General features: G+C 46.5%; 1 protein-coding gene across 2 annotated transcripts; it reads right to left on the bottom strand.

Annotated features, from left to right (window-relative positions):
* Positions 1-4,238: 4,238 nt before the first annotated feature.
* On the bottom strand, positions 4,239-20,943 carry NAA50 (N-alpha-acetyltransferase 50, NatE catalytic subunit). Of its 2 annotated transcripts, none has more exons than XM_069944712.1 (5): positions 20,675-20,943; positions 12,927-13,063; positions 12,431-12,550; positions 5,734-5,800; positions 4,239-4,773 (listed from the first exon to the last, which is right to left on the bottom strand). In XM_069944712.1, the coding sequence occupies exons 1-5, from the start codon at positions 20,680-20,682 to the stop codon at positions 4,593-4,595; spliced, it is 513 nt and encodes a 170-aa protein (XP_069800813.1). In that variant the 5' UTR covers positions 20,683-20,943; the 3' UTR covers positions 4,239-4,592. The 2 variants fall into 2 exon arrangements, with proteins under 2 accessions (XP_069800813.1, XP_069800812.1); XM_069944711.1 differs by having other exon boundaries at positions 12,927-13,060; positions 20,675-20,923.
* Positions 20,944-23,768: the final 2,825 nt, after the last annotated feature.

The following is a 23,768-nucleotide window of genomic DNA, read 5'->3' on the forward strand; positions in this document are numbered from 1 at the left end:
TCCGGCCCGGTAACCCCCCCCCCCCGGCCGCTGGAGAGTATACATCACCGGGTCCCCGCTGCTGCTTGCTTCGGGGCTCCCGGTGTCTTTACGTCCCGCTCAGCCAATCAGTGCGCTGCGGCGGGGCAGTGCACTGATTGGCCGAGCGGGACGTGCCGGGAACCGCCGAAGCAAGCAGGAGCGGGGACCCGATGATGTATAGTCTCCAGGGAGGGGGTTACCGGGGCGGACTGCGGATAAACTCGAGTTTGCCTGCCATAGAGGGTGTAGGGCACGGATCCGCAGCGGATCCGTCTGAGTCTGTCCAGCTGTTATAGGACTACAACTTCCAGCATGCATAGCAGTAGTGTCACCTTTTCATATCAAAGTTATTAGACATAAGAGGAGTGTACACCATGGTCTACTTACTGCTTCCTACAAATTGCAAAACTACAACTCCCATCATGCTAGCATACTTGGTTATGGGCTTCTACTACTGCTGGACAGGTACACGTTGTGCTGTCAGTGCCTAACTGGAATTGGGAGTTTTGCCACATCTGAAAAACAAACGTTTTGTAGGAGAGGGTCCCTGCGGACCTCCAGCTCCTACAAACTACAATTCCCATCATGCTTGTGGTGAAACAGGTGGATCCAGATCTATGAGGAGAAACATGGCCGGTCAGATGGATCCAGATCTATGAGGAGAAACATGGCCGGTCAGATGGCTCCAGACCTCTACAGAGCTATGTGGGGGGTGGGGGGTCACAGGGCTAGGGGGTCTAGGCTCCATAGGGAGACACATCACAGGGCTATGGGTCCAGGCTACATAGGTTACAGCATCAGGGATGTCACAATTTTCTGCTGGGGGTTTTAATGTTATGGCTGCTGTGCACACATGTGGAAAATGATTTACAGACTGAGAACATGTTCTCCGTTTTACAATATAAAAGTTTAGAAAATATTTTCTTGCCTGCCATTTTGAATATTTCTGCAAAAAATGCAGTATTACTACATAAGATCTAAGCACATAGAACACGCAATGCCATCCAGGGGGGAAAAAAAACAAACATGTTTTATGTTCGAAAATACAGTGCACATAGTCTGCTATAATAGCAGCCACATTACATTCACCCCTATAGAAGCAACAAGGTGTGGTCATGTGATCACTTAAAAATCAGCAGATGTTAGGAGCTGCAGCATTCATCTTCATTGTGTCCACTATAATGCGCTGCACCTCATTGTATAGATTCCCCTCACCAGTAGCACCAGCGACAAGTACTTACCTGATGTTGGTTTCTCTTCACCCTACAGAAGTACCATCTTAGGCGTTATACAATTGTGGCCTTTTTTAGGGTCAGGAAATACTGATCCTGGACTCTTCAAGAAACTGTTTCCTGACCATAAAGAGAGACATGCCGGAGGCATAACGCACCATTGGCTGCCAGCCCTATCAAACACAGTGTGTACAGTTAAAGGGCCAGCATCAACCCCAGCAGCACTTGGCTGGTTGCGGACGCTGGTCTAGCTAGGAGCACATGTGGAATTCCAGATGTGCATCCTTCCTTGGACAATAATAACACCCTATGGATTAGGAAATCTAACCAGAATTTCTGATAAGACATTTAGATAGATTTTCATGGTGTGTGCAGTGGGCCTTACCGTGGACAACATGCCAGGAGTACAGGCACCAGGATATGCTGCATGGTAGTGATGGGGAGTTCATGAATCAGTGATCAGTTCAAAACTAATCTTTAAAGTGAACTAAATGATCTAGTTTACTTTCCCAGAAAAGATCATCATCAAGTACAGAGAATCCAGCACTGTCACACTGATCTAAAGAAAATAGTCAGTACTTTTTTTTTTTTTTTTTTTAAATAACGTTATATAACACGATATAACTTAATTAAAGCCATCTATTGAAAACTATTTTTGCAGAGTTCAGTACGATACTATGAGTTTGTATAAGTGATAGGATTAACAAAAATAACGAATGAAATCCAGGCCAGGAATGGATTGGAAAAGAGTAAAAATCCCAGGCTTTCCTTTATGACCTGATCTGTGTTTATAGTCTGTGTCTGGCTTTGGCTTCAATAATCCATCAGATAATCTTTCTGTATAAATGGACCTTAATAAAGAAAATCTGCTTCCCAGAGCCAGAAAAATGATGAACTAAAGGAGCTGATCTTCTGAACTACTTTTTAAAATTAACTAGATCATAGTGAACTAATCCCAAAAATTAAACTAGGCAGGTGGTTGCGCTGCAACCTGACAGAAATTCATTCTTTCAAGAGTTGCAAAGCGGTGACAGAACGGTTTGAACTGCCTCACAGCCAAAGTCGGTGTGTTCTCCATGGGGAGGTAGCTCCTCTCAGAAGAACGTCCTGCTTACTCTACTGCTGAAGTGCTTACCATCCAATACGTGAATTGTTATTACGTAAAACAAACAATAATTCAGCGTTCATAAATTAGAACAGCATGTGCCACCAATGGACACTACAGAATACTGTCTAAAAGCAGCTTAGAGGCACCAGTAGGCACCATTCATGGAGGACAGCAGCCATGTTTTTTTTTTTTTTTTCTAACCCTATACAAGCCTTCAATAAAGATACATACCCTTCTTCATCAGGAGGGAGTCGCAATGGGATGTCATGTTCGGCGTCACCCAGCTTTCCTGAATATAAATAAATATTAATTTGCGAAAGATCAAGACACAGTAGTACAATTCTTTAAAGCGACTCTGCACCCACAATCTGACCCCCCCCCAAACCACTTGTACCTTCGGATAGCTGCTTTTAATCCAAGATCTGTCCTAGGGTCCGTTCCGCAGGTGATGCAGTTATTGTCCTAAAAACAACTTTTAAAACTTGCAGTCCTGTGTCAAACGGGAGTAACTGTGCCCTAACTTTGCACCACCCCTCCGTCCCTCCTCCCCACCCTCATCATTAGGAATGCTCCAGGCAGATTACCTCCTATTCCCCACCTGGGTCAGCCCGGAAGGTGGGCTAGATTGTTAATGCACCTGTGCAATGTTCAGCATGGAGAAAATGTTCCAGTGGCATTCGTAATGATGAAGAGGGTGGGAAGGAGGGGAGAAGGGACGGAGGGGTGGTGCAAAGTTAGGGCACAGATACTCCCGTTTGGCACGGGCTCCAAGTTTAAAAGTTTTTTTAGGACAATAACTGCATCCCCTGCCGAACGGACCACAGGACAGATCTTGGATTAAAAGCAGCTATCCGAAGGTACAAGTGGTTTGGGGGGTCAGATTGTGGGTACAGAGGGCTACTACAAGCTTACTTTGTATTCAGCTCTGACGCCGACAGTGTGACGTCGCAGCTGCATTCCAGCGCCGTCATTCTGTGCTGTGACATCAGCTGCAGCGCATCTCTTGTTCCAGGCAGTGACGCCCTCCTCTTCAGACATAGCGCTTGTGTGCCGTACTGTCGCGATAAGGGAATCCACAGCTGACACAGCAGAGCCATACTCTCGCTTATTGTGACAGTATACCACAAGCGCTGTGGCTGAAGAAAAGGGCAAAACAGCCTGGAAGACACGCGACCTGCAACTTACGCCTTGGCATAGAATGGCGCCACTAGAACGCAGCTGGGATGTCACACTTCGGGCGGTAGAGTTCCTGTCATTAGAAAAAAAAAAAACTTTGGACATATCACAGAGACATGTCAAAAGTTCAAATTGGTCAGGGACTGAGTGGTCAGACCTGTACCGATTGGGAGAACCAGTCAGGGGAAGTCACCGCTGCCATGCCCGTCTCTCCCTGCTCTGTGTACATCTGAGGTGGATGACCCCATAGATATTATGTGGCAGTCCAGGTCACAGTCAGGAGAGAACATGCTGTGAACAAACTTCTTCCGGCTCCTTCTCCTGATCGGTCGCAGTCTGAACACCAAGACCCTAACGATAAAAACTTTTGACATGTGTCTGTAATATTTTCTAATGACAGGCACTCTTTATTCCCAGTAGTATTTGTACAGGTCAGGTGTCCAGAATATAGAGGGCACTGATCACTTCTATATAACTTACTTTATGTAAGGAAACAGTTAGCAAGACATAAAATATGGACCCTAAATGCAATATCACTGGTTAATTCTGGTCTTGTGAAAAATCCTGCCTTTGGCCATGTTCACACACTATGATAACGGCCGTTGTTGGCGGTACTTTACACTGTGAGCACAGCCTATCTTGTACATCATAGGAATCATAGGAAATTGGAAAAAAAAAAAAAACTGCAATGAGGTTAGAAAGAATGCTAAAAAGAAATTAGATTTTATTTAAAGACTATTATTTCAGACTGATAGAAGCCACCCAACTCTTCCAACCAAAAACAGGGGAAAAGCCTGAAGAAAAAAAAAAATCCATAATTTCCCAGCCCGGATCATCTCCGCACACGGGAAACATTTCAGAGTTCAACCAGACAATATACATACGAGATTGTACAGCTCTTTTGAGAAGCATTCAACACTTTCTTTTAATTTTTTTTTCCAAGTGGAGAAGGAAGAAGAGATATTAGAAGTGTGCGCTCAGTAAAACTCAACGGGTCTCTTATCCGTATTTGGCGACAAGCAAGTGCAAGAAAAAAGGTTCGTCCAGGTCTCCGTTCAGTTTTCACTCTTTTGCACTTCTGCGTTCGGCGCGGGAGAAGAGATCTTCAGGTTTTTCTGGAGCACGTGAGCGTCAGCAGGCTCTATCCTCTTGTAATAATTTTTCTTTGTTTCGATTATCTCAAAACCGAACTTTCTGTAGAAGTCTATGGCGGATTCATTGCTGATCTGGACATGCCTGCGTTAAAACAGTGAGGGTGGGTTACTCGGGGTGAATTATATACAGTTTACACGTAGCATTGTGCTGTGAGCTCTGGGCAGGTATATCTCTGAACACATTACTAATCCTGAGTTACAGCCTGTATCATACTCCAGAGCTGCACTCACTATTCTGCTGGTGGGGTCAATGTGTTCATACATTACTCATCCTGAGTTACATCCTTTATTATATTCCAGAGCTACACTCATTATTTGGCGGTTTACATCAAGCCCTTAAGACATAGGGGTCTCTGTATAAATCATTCCCTCATCTATGGCTTCTTTCAGTACTAAAACCACCTAGACATGGTTAAATATTCCACCCAATGGACATTCCGTTTACTTCCCACCTGAAACTATTACAATTATTTTCCACAGGATACATTACGCCCCTCAAATAGGGTGCAAATGGTTGGATGCTTGGGAAGCATTTAGAGATCAGAAGGGGTGGAACAGTGTATGCAGAAACTGTCAGAGAGCAGACCTCCCTCAGTGTCTGTTTTAAGTAAGGGCATGAAAGATACAGACATTCACCCTGCGCGGTTTGTCGCCTACCTCGCTGCCCCTTTGCAATACTGCAGCCGCCTGGCCATTGTTTGCACCAGTGCTCCTCTGCAATACTGTTATCTCCAGTCCATGCAGGCACTGAAACCTCTGGGCAATGGCAATAGAAGTCACTAGCTGTGTCTAGTGAAGTCTCTTACTAGATCTAATATGAAAGGGAGTTTAGTATCATGCAGGAAATTTAGTCTAATTTATGCTATTTAACTAAGCGGCACCAGGTGCCTGGAAACTGGTTATCACCCTATTGACATGACATGTACGCTCAGCCGAACATGCATGTTAATGTGGGAGTCGGGTGGAGGGCTGTCAGCAGAACCATTGTCTGTAGGCAGAATAGCACTGCGGACTCAGGAAACAAGTCAAGCTGAAAACTTACAGATAGATGTTGTCGAAGGTGCCGTCCTTTTCACAAATGTTTAAAACGTGGTTCAGCATCTTTGTTCCTGGGAAGAGAGAAAACAAAAAAGGCGTTGGGGTGTAGATCATTCGTAACAAACACTTATGTTTACTTATCAGTACCTTATGGCTGCGGCAACCTCACTTGTCTCATTTATTATTTTTACTAAAAGGTTTTTTCTCTGATCATTTATCCCCCCTCGTTTAAAGGGTACCTCACTAGCAAGTCTGTGTTTGCCTCTTAAAGGCATTATCCAGCATTAGAAAAACAAGGCCACTTTGGAGACAAGAGCGGCACTGTCTCTGGAAGAAAGTGGCCATGTTTCACTAACACTAGATGACCCCTTTAAGGCCCTTATTACACACAGCGGTTATCTGCCGAACCAGGTAATGGACAAAGTGATCATTCCACAAGCTAGCAAATGCTCGTGCTCTGATCGCTGTCTTTAAACATGTTAAAAAAATCAACAGGTGCGCATCGTTCTGTGTAATAGGAGTAGCGCGGTTGACGTCCGATGAAAGAAAGGGCTGCATCGATAATTCCCCTTGGCTGCACAATTATTAAGCCATGTAATAGGCCCAATAAGTGGGGTGCTTACTTACCATACCGTCTAATACAGCCTTTAATTTCTGCCCGAGATACAAGCAAGCAATTTTACACTGATCGGCATACTACCCAATGCTGAAGTATTATAGTGTTTAAAAAAATACCTACCATTTAGCTTGCACGGCAAGCTTTCTTAAAACTCAAGCAGGTATCCAGTCCTAAAGTGATCAGCAGACGAAAGTGCCAGAAGCGACAATTGATGTATATTACAATGCAGTCTATGGCGCTGCTGGCAGTTTCGTACCTGACACAGAATCCTCAAAGTTTTAGGTAACCTGTTGCATGACTGGAATAGCGGATACCTTTTAAACACTAGGGGGGCATTCAAATATTCCACAATTACAGACGATGCACGGACAATGTGGCATGGACAGCAATTCGGAACTCCACTCATTTTGATTTACAATGTTCTGCACCTATATCGCGTCACCAAGGGATTGAAAAATGAATGGATTTTTTGCTTAACCCCTTAAGGACAGAGCCTGAAATGGCCTTAAGGACCGGAGCAAATTTTATGAATTTGACCAGTGTCACTTTATTCATTAATAACTTCGGGATGCTTTTACCTATCCGGCTGATTCTGAGATTGTTTTCTCGTGACATATTGTACTTCACATTTCTTGTAAATTGGAGTCGATACTTATAACGAATCTTTATGAAAAAACCCCAAATAGCGTGAAAAATTGTGAAAAAATGCATTTTTCCAACTTTAAAACTTTTCTGCTTATACAGAAAATGGTTATACCACATAAATTATATATTAAATAGCATTAGCAACATGTCTACTTTATGTTGGCGGCATTTATTAAACTATATTTCATTTTTTTTAGACAATAGGAAGCTTAAAACATTAGCAGCAAATTTCCAAATTTTCAGTAAAATTTCAAAATCAGATATTTTTAGGGAACTGTTCAGGTTTAAAGTGTATTTGAGGGGACTGTGTGTTAGAAAGCCTCACGAAGCACCCCATTTCAGAAACTGCACCCCCTAAACTCTGCAAAAGCACATCCAGAAAGTTTTTTAACCCTTTAGGGGAGTCACAGAAATAAAAGCTAAGTGTGTAAGAAATTTGAAAATTTTAATTTTCTGTGCAGAGATTTTATTGTAATCCAATATTTTTCATAATTATAAACCTATTACCAGAGAAATGCACCCCAATATTGATTGCCCCATTTCTGCAGTTTATAGAAATACCCCATATGTGGCCCTATTGCGCTATTTGACGCAACCACAAGCCTCAGATATAAGGGAGCGCCTAGTGAATTTCAATGGCTCCGTTATTTTTGGTCATTTTTGACTGTACCACTTCAGGTTGGCAGAGGCTCTGGGGTGCCAAAACCTAAAAAACACCCCTAAAGGGACACCATTTAGAAAACTACACCCCTCAAGGAATGTAACAAGGGGTGCGGTGAGCATCTGGACCCCACAGGTGCTTCACAGATTTTCCAAACAATATGGCTTGAAAAAAGACTAAAGTATTTTTTACACTAAAATGTTGTTCTAGCCTTCAATTTTTCATTTTCACAAAGGGATAAAAGGAAAAAAAAAACACAAAACATGTAGCACAGTTTCTCCCGAGTACGGAAATACCCCACATGTGGACATAAAGTGCCAAGCGGGCGCAGGACGAGCCTCCAAAGGGAAGGAGCGCCAATTGGCTTTTGGAAGCTGGATTTCACTGGAATGGATTTCAAGGGCCATGTCGCATTTACAGAGCCCTCGTGCTGCCAAGACACTGGAAACCCCCCACAAGTGACCCCATTCTGGAAACTACACCCCTCAAGGAATCTAACAAGGGGTGCAGTGAGCATATGGACCCCACTGGTGACGGGCACAAATGTGGAAAAATGTGACGTGAAAGTGAAAATTTTCATTTTTTCACTTTCATGGCACAAATGTGCCCGTCATCCAGGGGTCCATATCCTCACTGCACCCCTTGTTAGATTCCTTGAGGGGTGTAGTTTCCAGAATGGGGTCACTTGTGGGGGGTTTACAGTGTTTTGGCAGCACAAGGGCTCTGTAAATGCGACATGGCGTTCATCATCCATTCTAGCCAAATCCAACCTCTAAAATCCAAATGGCGCTCCTTCCCTTCGGAGGCTTGCCCTGCACCCACATGGCGCTTTATGTCCACATGTGGGGTATTTACGGACTCGGGGGAAATTGCTCTACACATTTTGTGTGTTTTTTTCTCTTTTAACCCCTTGTGAAAATGATAAATTCAAGGCTAGACCAACATTATAGTGTAAAAAATTTAATATTTCATTTTCACGCCACATTGTTCCACATTTGTGCCCGTCACCAGTGGGGTCCATATGCTGACTACACCCCTTGTTACATTCCTTGAGGGGTGTAGTTTCCATAATAGGGTCACTTGTGGGGGGTTTAACTGTCTTGGCAACACAGGGGCCTTTTGAATGCAACATGGCCCCTCGAAATCCATTCCATCCAAATCCAGCCTTCAAAAACCAAATGGCGCACCTTCCCTTTGGAGGCTTACCCTGCACCCGCATGGCGCTTTATGTCCACATGTGGGGTATTTCCGTACTCAGGGGAAATTGCTCTACACATTGTGTTTTTTTTTATCTTTTAACCCCTTGTGAAAATGAAAAAATCAAGACAAGATCAATGATTTAGAGTAAAAATTTTAAAAAAATTACACTAAATGTTGGTCTAGCCTTGATTTTTTTCCATTTCCACAAGGGGTTAAAAAAGAAAATGAACACAAAACGTGTAGGGTAGTTTCCCCTGAGTACGAAAATACCCCACATGTGGACATAATTTGCCATATGGGCACAGGGCAAGTCACCAAAAGGACAGAGCGCCATTTAGAGGCTGGAATGCAGGATGGAGGCAATGTCGCAATTACAAAGCTCCTGTGCTGCCAGAACAGTAGAAACCCCCGACAAGTGACCCCATTCTGGAAACTACACCCCATAAGGAATCTAACAAGGGGTGCAGTGAGCATATGGACCCCACTAGTGATGGGCACATGTGTAGGACATGTGCCGTGAAAATAAAAAATACCATTTTTTTCATTTTCACGTCCCAAATGTGGCCGTCACCAGGGGGCCATATACCCGCTGCCCCACTTGTTAGATTCCTTATGGGGTGTAGTTTCCAGAATGGGGTCACTTGTGGGGGGTTTCTATTGTCCTGGCCGCACAGAGGCTTTGTAATTGCATCATGGCATCCTCTAATGGGAATGGCGGCCATACCTACTTAGCTGGGGAAAAGGGACAATTCTAATTTATTTGGGGGTATTAGGCCAATTATTAGTTTATAAGGTTGGAAAATGACAGGTGTCCATCAAACTCAACCTGTGTTGATCCAGAGGAAGGCAAAAACCCCTCGTGAGGCAGACGACAGTAGCCTCATCACAGGGGAAAAATTCCTTCCCGACTCCATAATGGCGATCAGAATAATCCCTGGATCAACGTGACCCCTGAAATAGGAATAAGGGACAGAATTTAGATAATGTAGAACCCCAATGACGTGTAGTGCGCCTTGGAGCGATCCAGTATGCAGAGGCCGGGGGGATCAGGACAGGTGTCACACTGGTAAATGGTGTCCTTCCTGACCCCCCTGTTACCCCACACTCTGCACTTCTTCTGGGGTCTCCTGTTCTCCAGTGTGGGGGACGTCACCTGGAAAATGTTGTCCTGGTGCGATACGGGGTCCTTCATATCCAGAAGCGCTGGGTCCGCTCCATGGCTGCTAAATATTAGGGCTCTATTACTACTTCTGATATGTTCGGATCGTGCCGCAAGCTACAGTAGCTCGGGCAGCGAGGGACCGGAAGAGGGGGTGCTGGTATAAAAGTTATCCCCGTACAGGTGGTGACCTTTATCCAGCAGTGGGAAGATCAGTTCCCGGACGATCTCCCCACTAACTCCGAGGATGGGGGGGGGGGGCATCTGGCGGCTGGATTCGAGTGTCCCTTCCTTCATACACTCTAAGGGTACGTGCACACTGCGGAATCGCGAAGGATAACCCTTTGTGCATTCCGCAGTTGGCACCCGCCGGCGGACTGATGCAGGCGCACGTCTCCGTCCGTGTCGTAGACTCCATTCTATGCACGGGCGGATTCCGCTCTGCGTCCAACGTGTTGATGGAATGACGGATAATGGAATCCGCCCATGCATAGGATAGAGTCTATGACACAGGCGGAGACGCGCCCCTGCATCAGTCCGCCGGCGGGTGCCAGCTGCGGAATGCACGAAGGGTTATCCTTCGCCATTCCGCAGTGTGCACGTACCCTAAATCTGTAAGTGTACCCTGAGGTACTCTCACAGAGTTTGTAGAATTTCACGCCATACCGTCATCTCTTATTGGGACGGTACTGGCGGAAAAGACGTGTCTGGGGGGCAGCGTACGCTACGCTACTCCCAGACACGTCACTGGATGATGAGGAGGATGAGGATGAATGGAGGAAAGAAGGATCCCCCCAATTCATCCTCACTGGCTGTTTCGGTGTCGGAGGCAATAATAATGTATGCGTCCGACACCGAAAACACCCTGGGGGCCATCTTTATATGGGGATTGGTATATGGGGTATGTAGTGGTGTAGTGTAAAACTTTATTCAATGTAGTGTGGTGTAATGTAGTGTTTTTTTACGTGTTTTTTACAGTAAGTATACAAAAAAAACCTACGCCAAAAATGGTGTTGCTGATGAATGCCGCACTTATGTTCGGCACTTATAAGCAGACCGTGGCAGTAGGATATAAAAAAAAAACACCCTACGCCAAAAAGGAGGAGTTGCTGATTAGCAGCGCACTTTCGTGCGATGCTGATCAACACTCAGCGGCGATAGGGTGCGGAAAATAGAAAAAAAAAAAATTGGGAAAAAAATTTTTTTTTTTACTACATTCTGAACATCCCTGTAGTGGCTGATACGTGTATTACACTTATCAGCCGCTAGGGGGCAGCAGAGCGCAAGATCCGAAAATAGACGACGCTGGAGCCGGAAAAATACGAAAATAGACGACGCTGGAGCCGGAAAGAGACGATCGGGACTCACGGAAGAAGCCGAAGTCCCAACAAGAGGAAGTGGACGCCGGGAACCCGGAAGACGCCGATCAGGACCCCGGGACAGGTGAGTAATGTACAAATACCTGCTCCGGACCCCTCAGCTACCTAGCTGAGGGGTCCGGAGCAGGTATTTATTACTTGTGGGGACTTTGATCGCCGTGAACGGCCGGCCGGCCGTTCACGGCGATCGGGACGGTGGTACCGTGACCACCATTACTTTTTACAGTAATGGCGGTCGGTGCCGTCCTCGGACAGCACCGACCGCCATTTTTTTCCGGGTCATCGGGCCACCGATGGCCCGGAAAGGTTCCGATCGCCGCTATGGGCTTATCAGCCAATAGCGGCGATCGTCGGCATGGGGGGGGTTAACAACCCTCCATGCCGACAGGGAGAGATGGCCTGCTATGTATTATAGCAGGCTATCTCCCCCGATCGGGACCCGGCCGGCCGCGGCGCCCGTTTAAAGGGATGACGTACCGGCACGTCATGGGTCCTTAAGTGACAGTGATCCATGACGTGCCGGTACGTCATGGGTCCTTAAGAGGTTAAAGGAAACCTGTCACCCCGGCTGCCAGGGTGAAGCCCGCCCGACACCCTGGTGGAGCACCTTATACTTACCCCTTCCTCAAAGTTCCGGACTTCGTCCAACCGCCGAGAAATCCCCATTGGAAGCCGTGCGCACGCTCACCAGAGATGAGTCGGATGACCATAGAGAATCACTGCTCCAGTCATTCTCTATGGGGGTCGGACTCATCTCTGGTAAGCACGCACACGGCTTCTGACGGGGATTTCTCGGCGGCAGGATGGGGTCCGGAACTTCAGGCCCAGTGCTTCACCCTCGGCCCAGTAACCATGAGTTGAACAGCGCCGTACACGGGAACTGGCCCGCGGTTCAAAGAAAGGAAGGCTTTTCCGTGCCGGCGCCCTTGATTCATGTGTGATTTTAAAGAGTGCCTGATGGTACATTCTCTTTAAGGTATGATGTGGTTTTACTTTTTTTTTTTTTAATTAGATGTGTGAGAAGGGAGCCATACATACCTATTCCTAGCCTGCGGTACGGTGCGAGACAGCCAAGGGTCATGATATAAAGCCTCTTCTGATTCTGAGAGTGGTCGATTCTACAACACACGGCTCCAACTGCAATGTCATTAAAATAGGCTGCAGCAAGAAGAGACACAAGACTATTAGCATCTGTACACTTTGGAGCATCAGGTGACTAGTGTATATGACAAGTCTGGCTATGCACGTGAATACAACTCAGATGACAGCTCTCTTCACTGATCTCCCAAGCACATGCATGCTCAGCCTGGATGAGAGAGCAGGAACGAGGAGACGTCTGCTACCAGACTAGATAGGAACAGGTACAGTGAAATCCAGCATGGCCAATTCTCCTCTCCCCCAATGGATGATTGTCAGAGTCCCCTATACACATTAGATAATAAACCACTGCCACTAAAATGCCCCAAACCTCAGCTTTACACTACAGATCTCAGCTCCGTAGACTTCTTAGATCTCTCTCCATCCATTTTCTTACCAAGTTTTGCCAGCTCCCCGACCTCCAAGACGTCTTTGTAGAACTTGTCATTGTAACTCACTGGGAAGATGACCTGGTTCAGGCGCTTCAGTTGCTTAATGTTATGTGGTGTCACGTCTCCCAACTCAATCCGGCTACTGGAACAAAGCAAGAAATCCTTAGAACTCATCCCACATTCTCAGAGAGTCCATCCCAGTGCAGACTGGTTACTATAAGACACAGGAGGAGGTTCTGTAATGAAGGCAAGGACATTACAGGGGCTGTCCGGCGCTACAAATACTTTCTTCCAGAGACAGCACCACCTTTGACTCCAGTTTGGGGGGGGAGATTGTTAACTCAGTTCCATTGAAGTGAATGGAGCTTAATTGCAAACCGCACCCGAACTGGAGACAAGAGTGGTGCTGTCTCTGGAAGAAAGTGGCCATGTTTTTGCAGTGCTGGATAACCTGTTTAACATGGGAGCAGAGAAGAGATTTATCTAAACTGCACAATGAAGCAATGAAGAGGTCTTAGTAATTTCTTACATGCTGGGGGTCAGCCCTTGCATACGTCAAATCATGGGTGTCAAACTCGCAGCTCTCCAGCTGTTGCAAAACTACAATTTTAATCATGTCTGGGCAGCCACAGCTAAAGCTTCTGCTGTCAAGGCATGAGGGGAATTGTAGTTTTGCAACAGCTGCGGAGTTGCTAGTCTGACACCTATTCTCATCAGTGGGGCAGGCCTCAAAGACCCCCAGTAATGGCTATAGAAAGGGGATTTGCCTTCTCTCAAGAATTGTGCATTGAAAGGCATTACCTACGTAGAACAAAGCAAACCGCATGCTGCCTCTAAGTCACCAAGAAAGCCAAATCAGATGTTCCCTATAAAGAAAAAGGGTAAAACCAAGCAACTCGGCACAAAGACTATGATGAACATTGGTATGTGGCGCCACCTATGGGAATATTTCAGCTGTCTAAAAACGACTTACATGCAGTAAAGCAGCGTTCTGCAACTGTTGCAAAACTACAACTCAACACCTAAGTGCATTATGGGAGTCGTAGTTTTGGCCACAGATAGAGGAAACCTGTAGTAAAGTTCAGCCATGTCTCGCCCAACTTTCTACAAACCCTTAAAGGAATATAAAACGTGGTTAGGAAGTTACATCTTTCTTCAATCTTTTTACCCTGTACAAGCATCTGTCAGTGGCCTCTTGCATGAACCAGGCTGCTCTGGATGAGCACAGCTATAGGTCCTTCCAAACCTAAATTCAGAGACAAGCTCTATTGCTGTATAAGACAGCATCCACCCACCATTAGGGGGGATATTTCTTCAGCAGACATTTAACTGTGGGGACACAAGCTTGACATACGTCATACCATGCATTGCATGTATTGGAAGCAGATTAGCCGCTTGTATGACATTCAGTAATCTCGGAGATCACTGATCCCGGCAGTACGATAGGAAACAACGCCCCCCACGGACGGGCTGCGCGTCGCTTGGGAATGGTAAAACGTGGGCATTCACACTCACCAGAACGCGGCGACGGTTCCATTGCTCATGGCTAAAAATAGTCTCTGACCGTCCTGAGGAGGAATGTGCAGCCCTGAAACGGATCCCAGCGCAGATCGCTCCTCCAAGCCCAAAATCTATTTACAGCAATCGCCTGTTAAATTTAGTCTGAGAGAGACATCCATGGCAGCCACCACATGGGCCTCGCCGGGTGTAAGGATTGTGCAAGAGAGCACCTTACAGGAGCTTCATATGGTGTGTAATGGAGGGCACCTGATCTCGCAGCACTTTCTGTTTTTTGGGGGTGAATAATGCATTCTCTGGTGGGGACTGTATTAAAATCCACATAAGAGATGGTATAGATTATGAATAATACATTGACAGGGCTCCAGCACCCCATCTATCCATTGACTAAAGAGGCCCCAACCCTTGGGCAAGTTGTAAAGTAGTTTCATTTGTAGGCACAGCGCCATACTTTCCGCAGTGGCTGTACTAGGTACTGCAGCATATCACAACTAAATCCCATTAAAAGGCACTATACCAAGATTTAAAGGAGAAGTCCATGTTCAGACTTTTTTTTTGTTTTTTTTCCAAAAGAGCCGGAGGTGGCTGAACATAACATGCACCTACCTCCCTGGCTCCAGCGATGGGGTCCGCTGTCCTCCACTCCGGTTCCTGGACACTGGGCTGCTTACTGGTCTGAGTGGGGGACCCGGGTTGTGAGATGTCAGGCCCGCTCAGCCAGTCAGCAGCTGTAAAGGGGTGCATCCTCGGCTGCTGACTGGCTTAGCAGGCCTGACACAAGCCTCCCTGGCTGTTTTGGAGGAGGAGGAAAAAAAAAAAAAAAAAAAAAGCCACAACCTCTTTCACTGTGCTATGGCTGCAGGAGGCTGTGTGTGTTTGAGAGAGAGGTAGAAATTAAAGGGTATTTTGGACAATGGTGAAAAATCCAGGGGGGACCGGGGGTTGGGATCATAATAAAGAAGTCCTATTTACCCTTCCCCCTGCAGTGCAGCGTCATTGCTTGAGGTCCTCCACCAGGCTCCCGATCCTGTGAGGTCACTGCCCCACTCAGCCAATCAGTGAGTGAGGCGGGACACAGCTGCAGTCACTGACTAGCTGGGTGGGTAGTTCCTGTGGGGCGACGATGATTCAGTAGTGCAGATGCTGTCGGAAAGCTGATAAATCTAAGCCTATGGCCAACTCCTCTATATCACATCTGGCATTCTTAGCAGTTTCCCTTTGTGTATGGTGAATAGTTAGAAACATAGAAGAAATGGACCACCTAGTCTAGTTCTGAGTTGTTCAGGACATGGAGGCTGGAGACTGGCTGCATCCCCTACACACACAGGAAAAGCTGCTTTATATCTCTCCTTATTCCCTCAGAAGTCACCCCAGGATCATGTAGGACATTAGAGAGAAGCTGCTGAGCCAGTGTGATAAATAACTCCCCTGGTATCTGACTGGTGGCAATTTATGAAAGAGTCAGACCCACTCCCTGTTAAAATTCAGGTATTTGAGTCGGAGCTGCGATTTTCCAAGGCCACAGCCCTGGGTATGAACCCCTTAAAGTAAATGGGACTGAACTATGTGTAGTACCAGATATAGTTGCTATGTGGGACCAAAACCAATTATATACGAACAGGCCGTCAATATTAGTTCTTATCCACTGCCTGAGTTTTGGGGGGAATTGGCAGAATTAAGAAAGCAGTAAAGTATAGATGTCAAACTTACAGCTGCCCTACAGCTGTTGCAAAACTACAATTCCCATTATGTCTGGACAGCTAAAGCTTTACCTTCGGCTACCCAGGCATTATGGGAATTGTAGTTTTGCAACAACTGGAAGGCCGCAAGTTTGACACTCCTGCTATAGAACTTTCCAATGTTATTTTCTAATAAGTTATGTACAGAACCGAGTGTTTCATAGCCTTCACCGTCCCGCAGAAGAGCCATAAACCTTCTAGGATTTCCAGCTACAATAGGAGAACAGATGTGCAGGACTTTATATGAGGCACTGCCAAGTCACAGCGCATAGTTAGAGAGAAAGGTATACTTGGCCGCAAGAGAGGCTCACATTCAGTCAGCAACACCGCCCCCCCCCCCCCCCCATTCCTTTTCCAGAGTTTATAGGACGCAAGAGACTGAAAAGCAGCCGAGCGCTTCTCCCGGAGCCTCAGCCGTCTGAATGTGAAGCAGAGGAGGATTCTAGAAATGGACACTGAATGTGAACCATCATTGTGTAACACAGAGGAAATAAGGATCCTACAAAGTAAGGGCCTCCTTACACAGCCACATTGATCCCATACAACCTATGAACATCAGAGATCAGCCCCACAGGTCAGGGCGCCGGGCCGTTCTACAGCCAGTAAACTTATTCTGCAAAGGCTTCAAATCAGAGCCTCCCTTTAAAGTGGTCTTTAAAAAAAAAAAAAAAACTTTCAGATTAACCGATGCAATAAAGTGGCAAAGACTTGTAATTTACTTCTATTAAAAAAAAAAAAAAAATCTCCAGTCTATAAGTACTTATCAGCTGCCACCTCTGTCCATGTCAGGAAATGAGATTTTCTATGGGGGATCTGCTGTTGCTCTGGACAGTTACTGACATGGACAGAGGTGGCAGCATAGAGCACTGTGTCAGACTGGAAAGAATACACCACTTCCTGTAGGACATACAGCAGCTGATAAGTACTGGGAGATTATCATTTTTTTTTTTTATAGAAGTAAATTACATTTCTCTGGGACTTTCTGGTACCAGTTGATCTGAAAGAATTTTTTTTTTTTTGTGAACTACTCCTTTAACGTTGCATGAAGACAGTGCGTGAACCAGTCTCTTTTCCACCCCACAAATACCCATATCAAGCTTGGCATTTCATGGTGACTAATTCATAGTTTCAACTTTCCCAACATGTATCTACAACCACTCCTTCCTGCCTGTCATATATCAAATTCCCTTGTTAAATTGTTAATAGATCTCAGCACTGGAGACGATCCACAGAACACAAGAATCTACATGTCACGCCAATAGCATCGCCTACTAGGACTGACCGACGCAAGTGGGTGTAAGGCGGCAATGCAGAGGGCACCTGGACATAATGGAAAATGTAGTTTTGTAACAGCTGGAGGGCTAAGGGTATATATACACCGCTTGTATATACTCAAGAAAAGCAAAGACTTGATTGGTGGGAGAAAAAATAAAAGTGCTAGACCAGGGGGGAATCAAACTGGTGGCCCTCCAGCTGGTGCAAAAGTACAAACCCCATCATGCCTGGACTGCCAAAGCTTTGTCCTTCCAAGCATGATCAGTAAACCAGACGCCGGGAGCCCCCGAAGCAAGCCGGAGCGTGGAGCAGGTACAGTATGCTCTGGTTGGCAGGGGGTTAAGGAGGCTGTCACTTACATACTCGCAGTGGGATGACTACGTATTCTGATCCGCAATGTGAAATTCACTGTGGATCCAGTGTCTGTGAATCTAACCTTAAGTGGTGTCAGAAAGTTATACAGATTTTTTTTTAATTTACCTCTATTTAAAAATCTAGTGTTCCAGTACTTATCAGCTGCTGTATGTCCTGAAGGAATCGGTGTATTCTCTCCAGTCTGACACAGCGCTCTCTGCTGCAACCTCTGTCTGATTTTTAAATAGAAGTAACTTACAAATCTGTATAACTTTTTGATGCCAGTTTATTTTAAAAACAACTTATTTTTACTGGAGTACCCCTTTAAGAACAGCACTGGAAGCGGTCCTTCTTCTTCTTGCATGCCAGGTTGCCAATCTACAGGACTGACAGAGTTAGAATACAGCACATCTCTGGCGGTCCCAAGGAATCGGGCAACATACTTGGACGTCACTTTATTCACTCACTATGGGATCCTTACTCTGCTGTCTTGTGGATAAGTAATAAGTTATAATGTTGGGATAACCCTTAAAGGGGTAGTGCCGCGCTCAGAAATTATTCACAGAATAACACACATTACAAAGTTATACAACTTTGTAATGTATGTTATGTTTGTGAATGGCCTCCTTTCCCGTGTCCCACCACCCCCACCCGTGTACCCGGAAGTGTGGTGCATTATACATTACCTGATCCGTGTTGAGGGCCGTCCGCCATCTTGTGCCAAACGTCATCTTCGGAAAGACGTCCGAGTCGCTGCCGCCCGTCCCCCCTCTGCCGCATCACAACTGTGCTCAGCCGCGATTGGCTGAGCACAGTTATGCTCAGCCAATCGCGGCTGAGCATCGGATGATGCTGCGGAGGGCGGCCGGCATTCGGGACAGTCGGAGCTGTTCGCCGTCCGCCCAAAGAAGACGTCACTCGCTAAATATCGGAGACGAGTGTCGGCACGTGACAGGTGAGTATAGCGCACCACACTTCCGGGTACACGGGTGGGGGTGGTGGGACACGGGGAAGGGGGCCATTCACAGACATAACATACATTACAAAGTTGTATAACTTTGTAATGTGTGTTATTCTGTCAATAATTCTTTACCGCCGCACTACCCCTTTAAGGGCCCAGATACATTTTTGATTGATAGTTACATAAAGTAGCGGTGTCAAAGTCGCAGCTCTCCAGCTCTTACAGAACTACAATTCCCATCATGCCTGGACAGCCAACGGCTGGAGGGTGAAGAGTTTGACCCCTGTGCGGCCTTATTCCCCCAGCGCAGGTTTGCAGAAGTTTCTCCTAATGAATAATAAAAATGCAGCAAAGTGTGAACCAGGCCCTGAGGGATTGACCCAAAATTAACTTTTACAACACATCCAGCAGCTGCACCTCCTCCCCACCCCCACCCCTCCTGAGAAGCAGCAGGCCCGGGCCCCTGTATGTCCTGTACATGGTCTGTTATTACTGTAAACCTTAGGGCCCCCACATTTAGCAATAACCCCAGGGGGATACATGGGGAGCAGTCACAAAGATTAAACTAACGTTAAATCCAGACGTTGTATAGCGTTTGACTTCTTGTAAATTATTTTTTATACAGGTTCCTGGTCAGCGCAAGACAACCATGGAGCAAGCCCTGAGCATAGATGAGGTGGTTACCTCTAATCTCTGGGGTAACATCAAGAGATGAGGGGTGCAGGGGCCCCCACTGTGGGCAACAGATGGGTCTTTATACAAACTTATTACAATCTGCTGCAAACTACAACTCCCAGCATGCCCCGACAGCCAACCAATGCCAGACTACAACTCCCAGCATGCCCCGACAGCCAACCAATGCCAAACTACAACTCCCAGCATGCCCCGACAGCCAGCCAATGCCAAACTACAACTCCCAGCATGCCCCGACAGCCAGCCAATGCCAAACTACAACTCCCAGCATGCCCCGACAGCCAGCCAATGCCAGACTACAACTCCCAGCATGCCCCGACAGCCAACCAATGCCAGACTACAACTCCCAGCATGCCCCAACAGCCAACCAATGCCAGACTACAACTCCCAGCATGCCCTGACAGCCAACCAATGCCAGACTACAACTACCAGCACGCCCCGACAGCCAACCAATACCAGACTACAACTCCCAGCATGCCCTGACAGCCAACCATCAGGGGTTACTGTTGACAAGCACGTCCTAGCAGCTCCCAGCTGTACAACTGGAACTTGTGGTATGCCCCCAACAACCATTCACAGGCCAAACTACAACTCCCAGCATGACCTAGCTGCCCCCAATTGTCAAACTACAACTCCCAGCATGCCCTGACAGCCAACCAATGCCAGACTACAACTCCCAGCATGCCAACAGTCTGAAATTGTGGGGTTATTCCTCCACGCATTTCCCAGTAACCCACAGCAGCACAACTATAGCAGGCACCAGGGCCCAAACAGCCATTCATTGACTGAACTACAACTCCCAGCATGCCCTGGCTGCCACATCCCCCGGCAGGCCCTGCCAGCTTGCCATTCTAACGTGTTGAGGCAGCCTCCTGTTTCACAACTACAACTTCCAGCATGCACCGGCATCCAGTTAAAGCTACAGTCCAGGGTGTGACCTGACAGCCCGCAGGGCATGCTGGGAATTGTAGTTTTGGAAGCCATGGAGACTACCACTGTATAATGAGGTCCATAACAGATACCGGGCCCCATATCTAACCTGGATTATAGGACTGGGCCCCAGAGAGGTGAGGGGCCCCTATAGAGCCGCACACACACAGCTGGAGTGACTATCCAGCGTCATATACAGTCAGCAGGGAGCCCACAAAGGTGTCTATGAGGAGAGACGGTACAGCGGTATACACACAGTGCGGTAGACACGATGACAGCTCACCCCTTCATGATGGCAGCGTCGGCGGCTGCGGCTCGGAGGCCCGGGCTGTCGGATGGCGGCGGCTCAGGGCGGAGGCTCAGTCCCGGGTGTCGCTGGTGACAGTTCTCCCCCGTCTCTGAGGTAACCCGGGGTCTCTCTCCTCCCCCACCACCTGCACCACGTGACCAGCCACCCCACACTCCTCCGAATGGCGCGAAGGCTCCCAAGCCGGGCAGAACGGTGCACGCATGCGCAGAACGCCCTCCAATCACGGCGTCCGAAACGAGGAAAGACAGTCCGCGCCTGCGCACCACGTAAACCAATCAAAGCTCGAAGAAGGGAGAATCGTTTTGCGCAGGCGCGTTGAAGGACAACGTGAAAGCGGTGGCCACTAATAGCACGAGGCGCATGCGTAAAAAGAAGTCACTTAAAACGCGCATGCGTGGTGTTAGACCAGATTTGGGCCTAGGCACATACTATAGGAGTTTATTCTTCCAGTAGTCCAGAGTTAGTTAATTGTGCAAATGAACAGTGGTGCTGAACATAGCCTTGCCTTGCATTGCTTATTATAATGTCTCCTGAATGACTGGCTGTAACCACAGTGCACTGGGCAGTACCGGGGCGGACGCCTGTATGTCATGGTTATAATTAGAGATGAGCGAATCACCAATTTAAAGGGGTTATCCAGCACTAGAAAAACACGGCCACTTTTTCCCCACTCTTGTCTCCAGTTCAGGTGTGGTTTGCAATTAAGCTCCATTTACTTCAATGAAACTGAATTTCAACCCCCCCCCCCCCCCCCCCAATCTGGAGACAAGAGAGGGGGGAAAGGGGCCATGTTTTTGTAGCGCTGGATAACCCTTTTAACCCTTAGATGACCGGGCCAATTTCTGCGTTTTCGTTTTTTCCTCCTTGTGTTTAAAAGGCCATAGCACTTGCATTTTTCCACCTAGAGACCCACATGAGCCCTTATTTTTTGCATCACTAATTGTTCTTTGCAATGACAGGCTGAATATTTGCATAAAGTACACAGCGAAACCAGCAAAAAATTCAATGTGTGGTGAAATTGAAAAAAAACTGCATTTCTTTTATTTGGGGTTTTTTCGTTTTTACGCCGTTCGTCCTGGGGTAAAACTGACTTGTTATGCATGTTCCTCAAGTGGTTACAATTACAACGATATATAACATGTATAACTTTTATTAAATCTGATGGCCTGTAAAAAATTCAAACAATTGTTAACAAATATATATGTTCCTTAAAATCGCTCTATTCCCAGGCTTATAGCGCTTTTATCCTTTGGTCTATGGGGCTGTGTGAGGTGTCATTTTTTGCACCATGATGTGTTCTTTCTATCGGTACCTTGATTGCGCATATGCGACTTTTTGAACGCTTTTTATTGGATTTGATGCGACCAAAAATGCTTGCGTCGTTTACCATGCGAGATCAGGAATGTGATTAATTAATAATTCGGGCAATTACGCATGCGGCGATACCAAACATGTTTATTTATTTACTTTTATTTATTACATGGGAAAAGGGGAAGAGTGATTCTGACTTTTATTTGGGGAGGGGGCTTTTTATTGATAATAACACTTTTTTTTTTTACACTTATACTAGAAGCTCCCCTGGGGTTAGGGTTATTCACCTGGGGTTAGGGTTATTCCCCATGGGGTTAGGGTTATTCCCCCTGGGGGAATTCTAGTATGAGTACACGTATCTCTCATTGAGATCAATGCTGCATAGATATGCAGCATAGATTGATGAGATAGGCACTTTGATTGCTTCCAGCTGCTGCAGCCGGAAGCAATCGAGTGCCGAGTCGGGATCAGCGCCATTACGACGCTGAGCCCAGACCGAAGAGGATGTGTGGATCGCTCCTCCGGGACAACATCCTGGAGGAGTGATGCACCTCACTAGACACCAGGGATGGCTGCATTCAAGTAATCGGATGCAGCTGTTAACTTTGACAGCTGAATCTGATTACTTTATTAGCGGGCACGACGATCAGACCGTGCCCGCTAATAGCCGCGGTCCCGGGACCATGGCGGTTCAGAGCGCGGCCCCGATCTGAACACATATGGTTAAACAAAGTGAAGCACCTTGTTTGATCAGTCTGCTGCCTTTCAACTCTGTTCCGCTCCCTGACGCTTTGCCCTGGTGCAATAAAAAGCCGGTTCTAGTCCTGGAAAGCTTCTCCCAGTTTCCCAGGACTAGATTTGCACTCCATTGAAGTCGATGAGAAATTACCCGGAAGTGCACACGCAGTATAGGATTACAGCCATTATCTACTACGACCATCCAAATCATTGACATGCTTATTATTTAGCACATGCTTTTGAAAAAAACGTCCATATTTTTTTTTTTAAATCTCTTTCTACATTGTTTTATTTTTACTCAATATTACTGACATATTTAGCATTTATTTTACTGTGTGTGTGAACCAAAAGATATACTGGAGGGGAGAAAGGTTGTATGATGGAAGGCCAGAGAGGGGGATGTTGTAGTAGTCCAGTTGGGAGAAAATGAGGCCATGTACCAGAGATAGATGACATGTAGAGATGAGCGAACCTCGCGCTTGCTTGAGTCTACCCGAACCCGAATGTTCAGCATTTGATTAGCGGGGGCTGCTGAAGCTGGATAAAGCCCTAAGGCTATGTGGAAAACATGGATATAGTCATTGGCTGTATACATGTTTTCCAGACAACCTTAGAGCTTTATCCAAGTTCAGCAGCCCCAGCTAATCAAATACCGAACGTTCAGGGGTTCGGATGGACTCCAGCATGCTTGAGGTTCGCTCATCTCTAATGAGATGTCATCAGTATTGTTAAATTGAAAAAAATGTTCAGCAGCACCAGAAAACCATATATGTGCGGGTGCACGTCTCACCAAACCGGACCCAGGTTCGTATAGAATGTCCAAAGAGAAGATGGAGACCGCACTTCCAAAAAAGAGTTCACACTTTATTCACACCAGATGCAACGTTTCGGCTCAATGTGTAGCCTGCTTGAGACTGCTTGAGAAAGGCTACACATTGAGCCGAAACGTTGCATCTGGTGTGAATAAAGTGTGAACTCTTTTTTGGAAGTGCGGTCTCCATCTTCTCTTTGGTCATCA

This window comes from Dendropsophus ebraccatus, chromosome 11 (genome assembly GCF_027789765.1).
Source record: "Dendropsophus ebraccatus isolate aDenEbr1 chromosome 11, aDenEbr1.pat, whole genome shotgun sequence".
In the NCBI taxonomy this organism is placed as follows: Eukaryota; Metazoa; Chordata; class Amphibia; order Anura; family Hylidae; genus Dendropsophus; species Dendropsophus ebraccatus.

What these genes read in the sequence shown, in the direction of transcription:
- NAA50 (XM_069944712.1), bottom strand. An exon ending in CGGGGAGCTGGCAAAACTTG is followed by an intron (nt 12,551 to 12,926) that starts GTAAGAAAATGG and finishes TTCTTGCTGCAG; the next exon opens with CCTATTTTAATGACATTGCA. An exon ending in ACCTTCGACAACATCTATCT is followed by an intron (nt 4,774 to 5,733) that starts GTAAGTTTTCAG and finishes GTTTTAACGCAG; the next exon opens with GCATGTCCAGATCAGCAATG.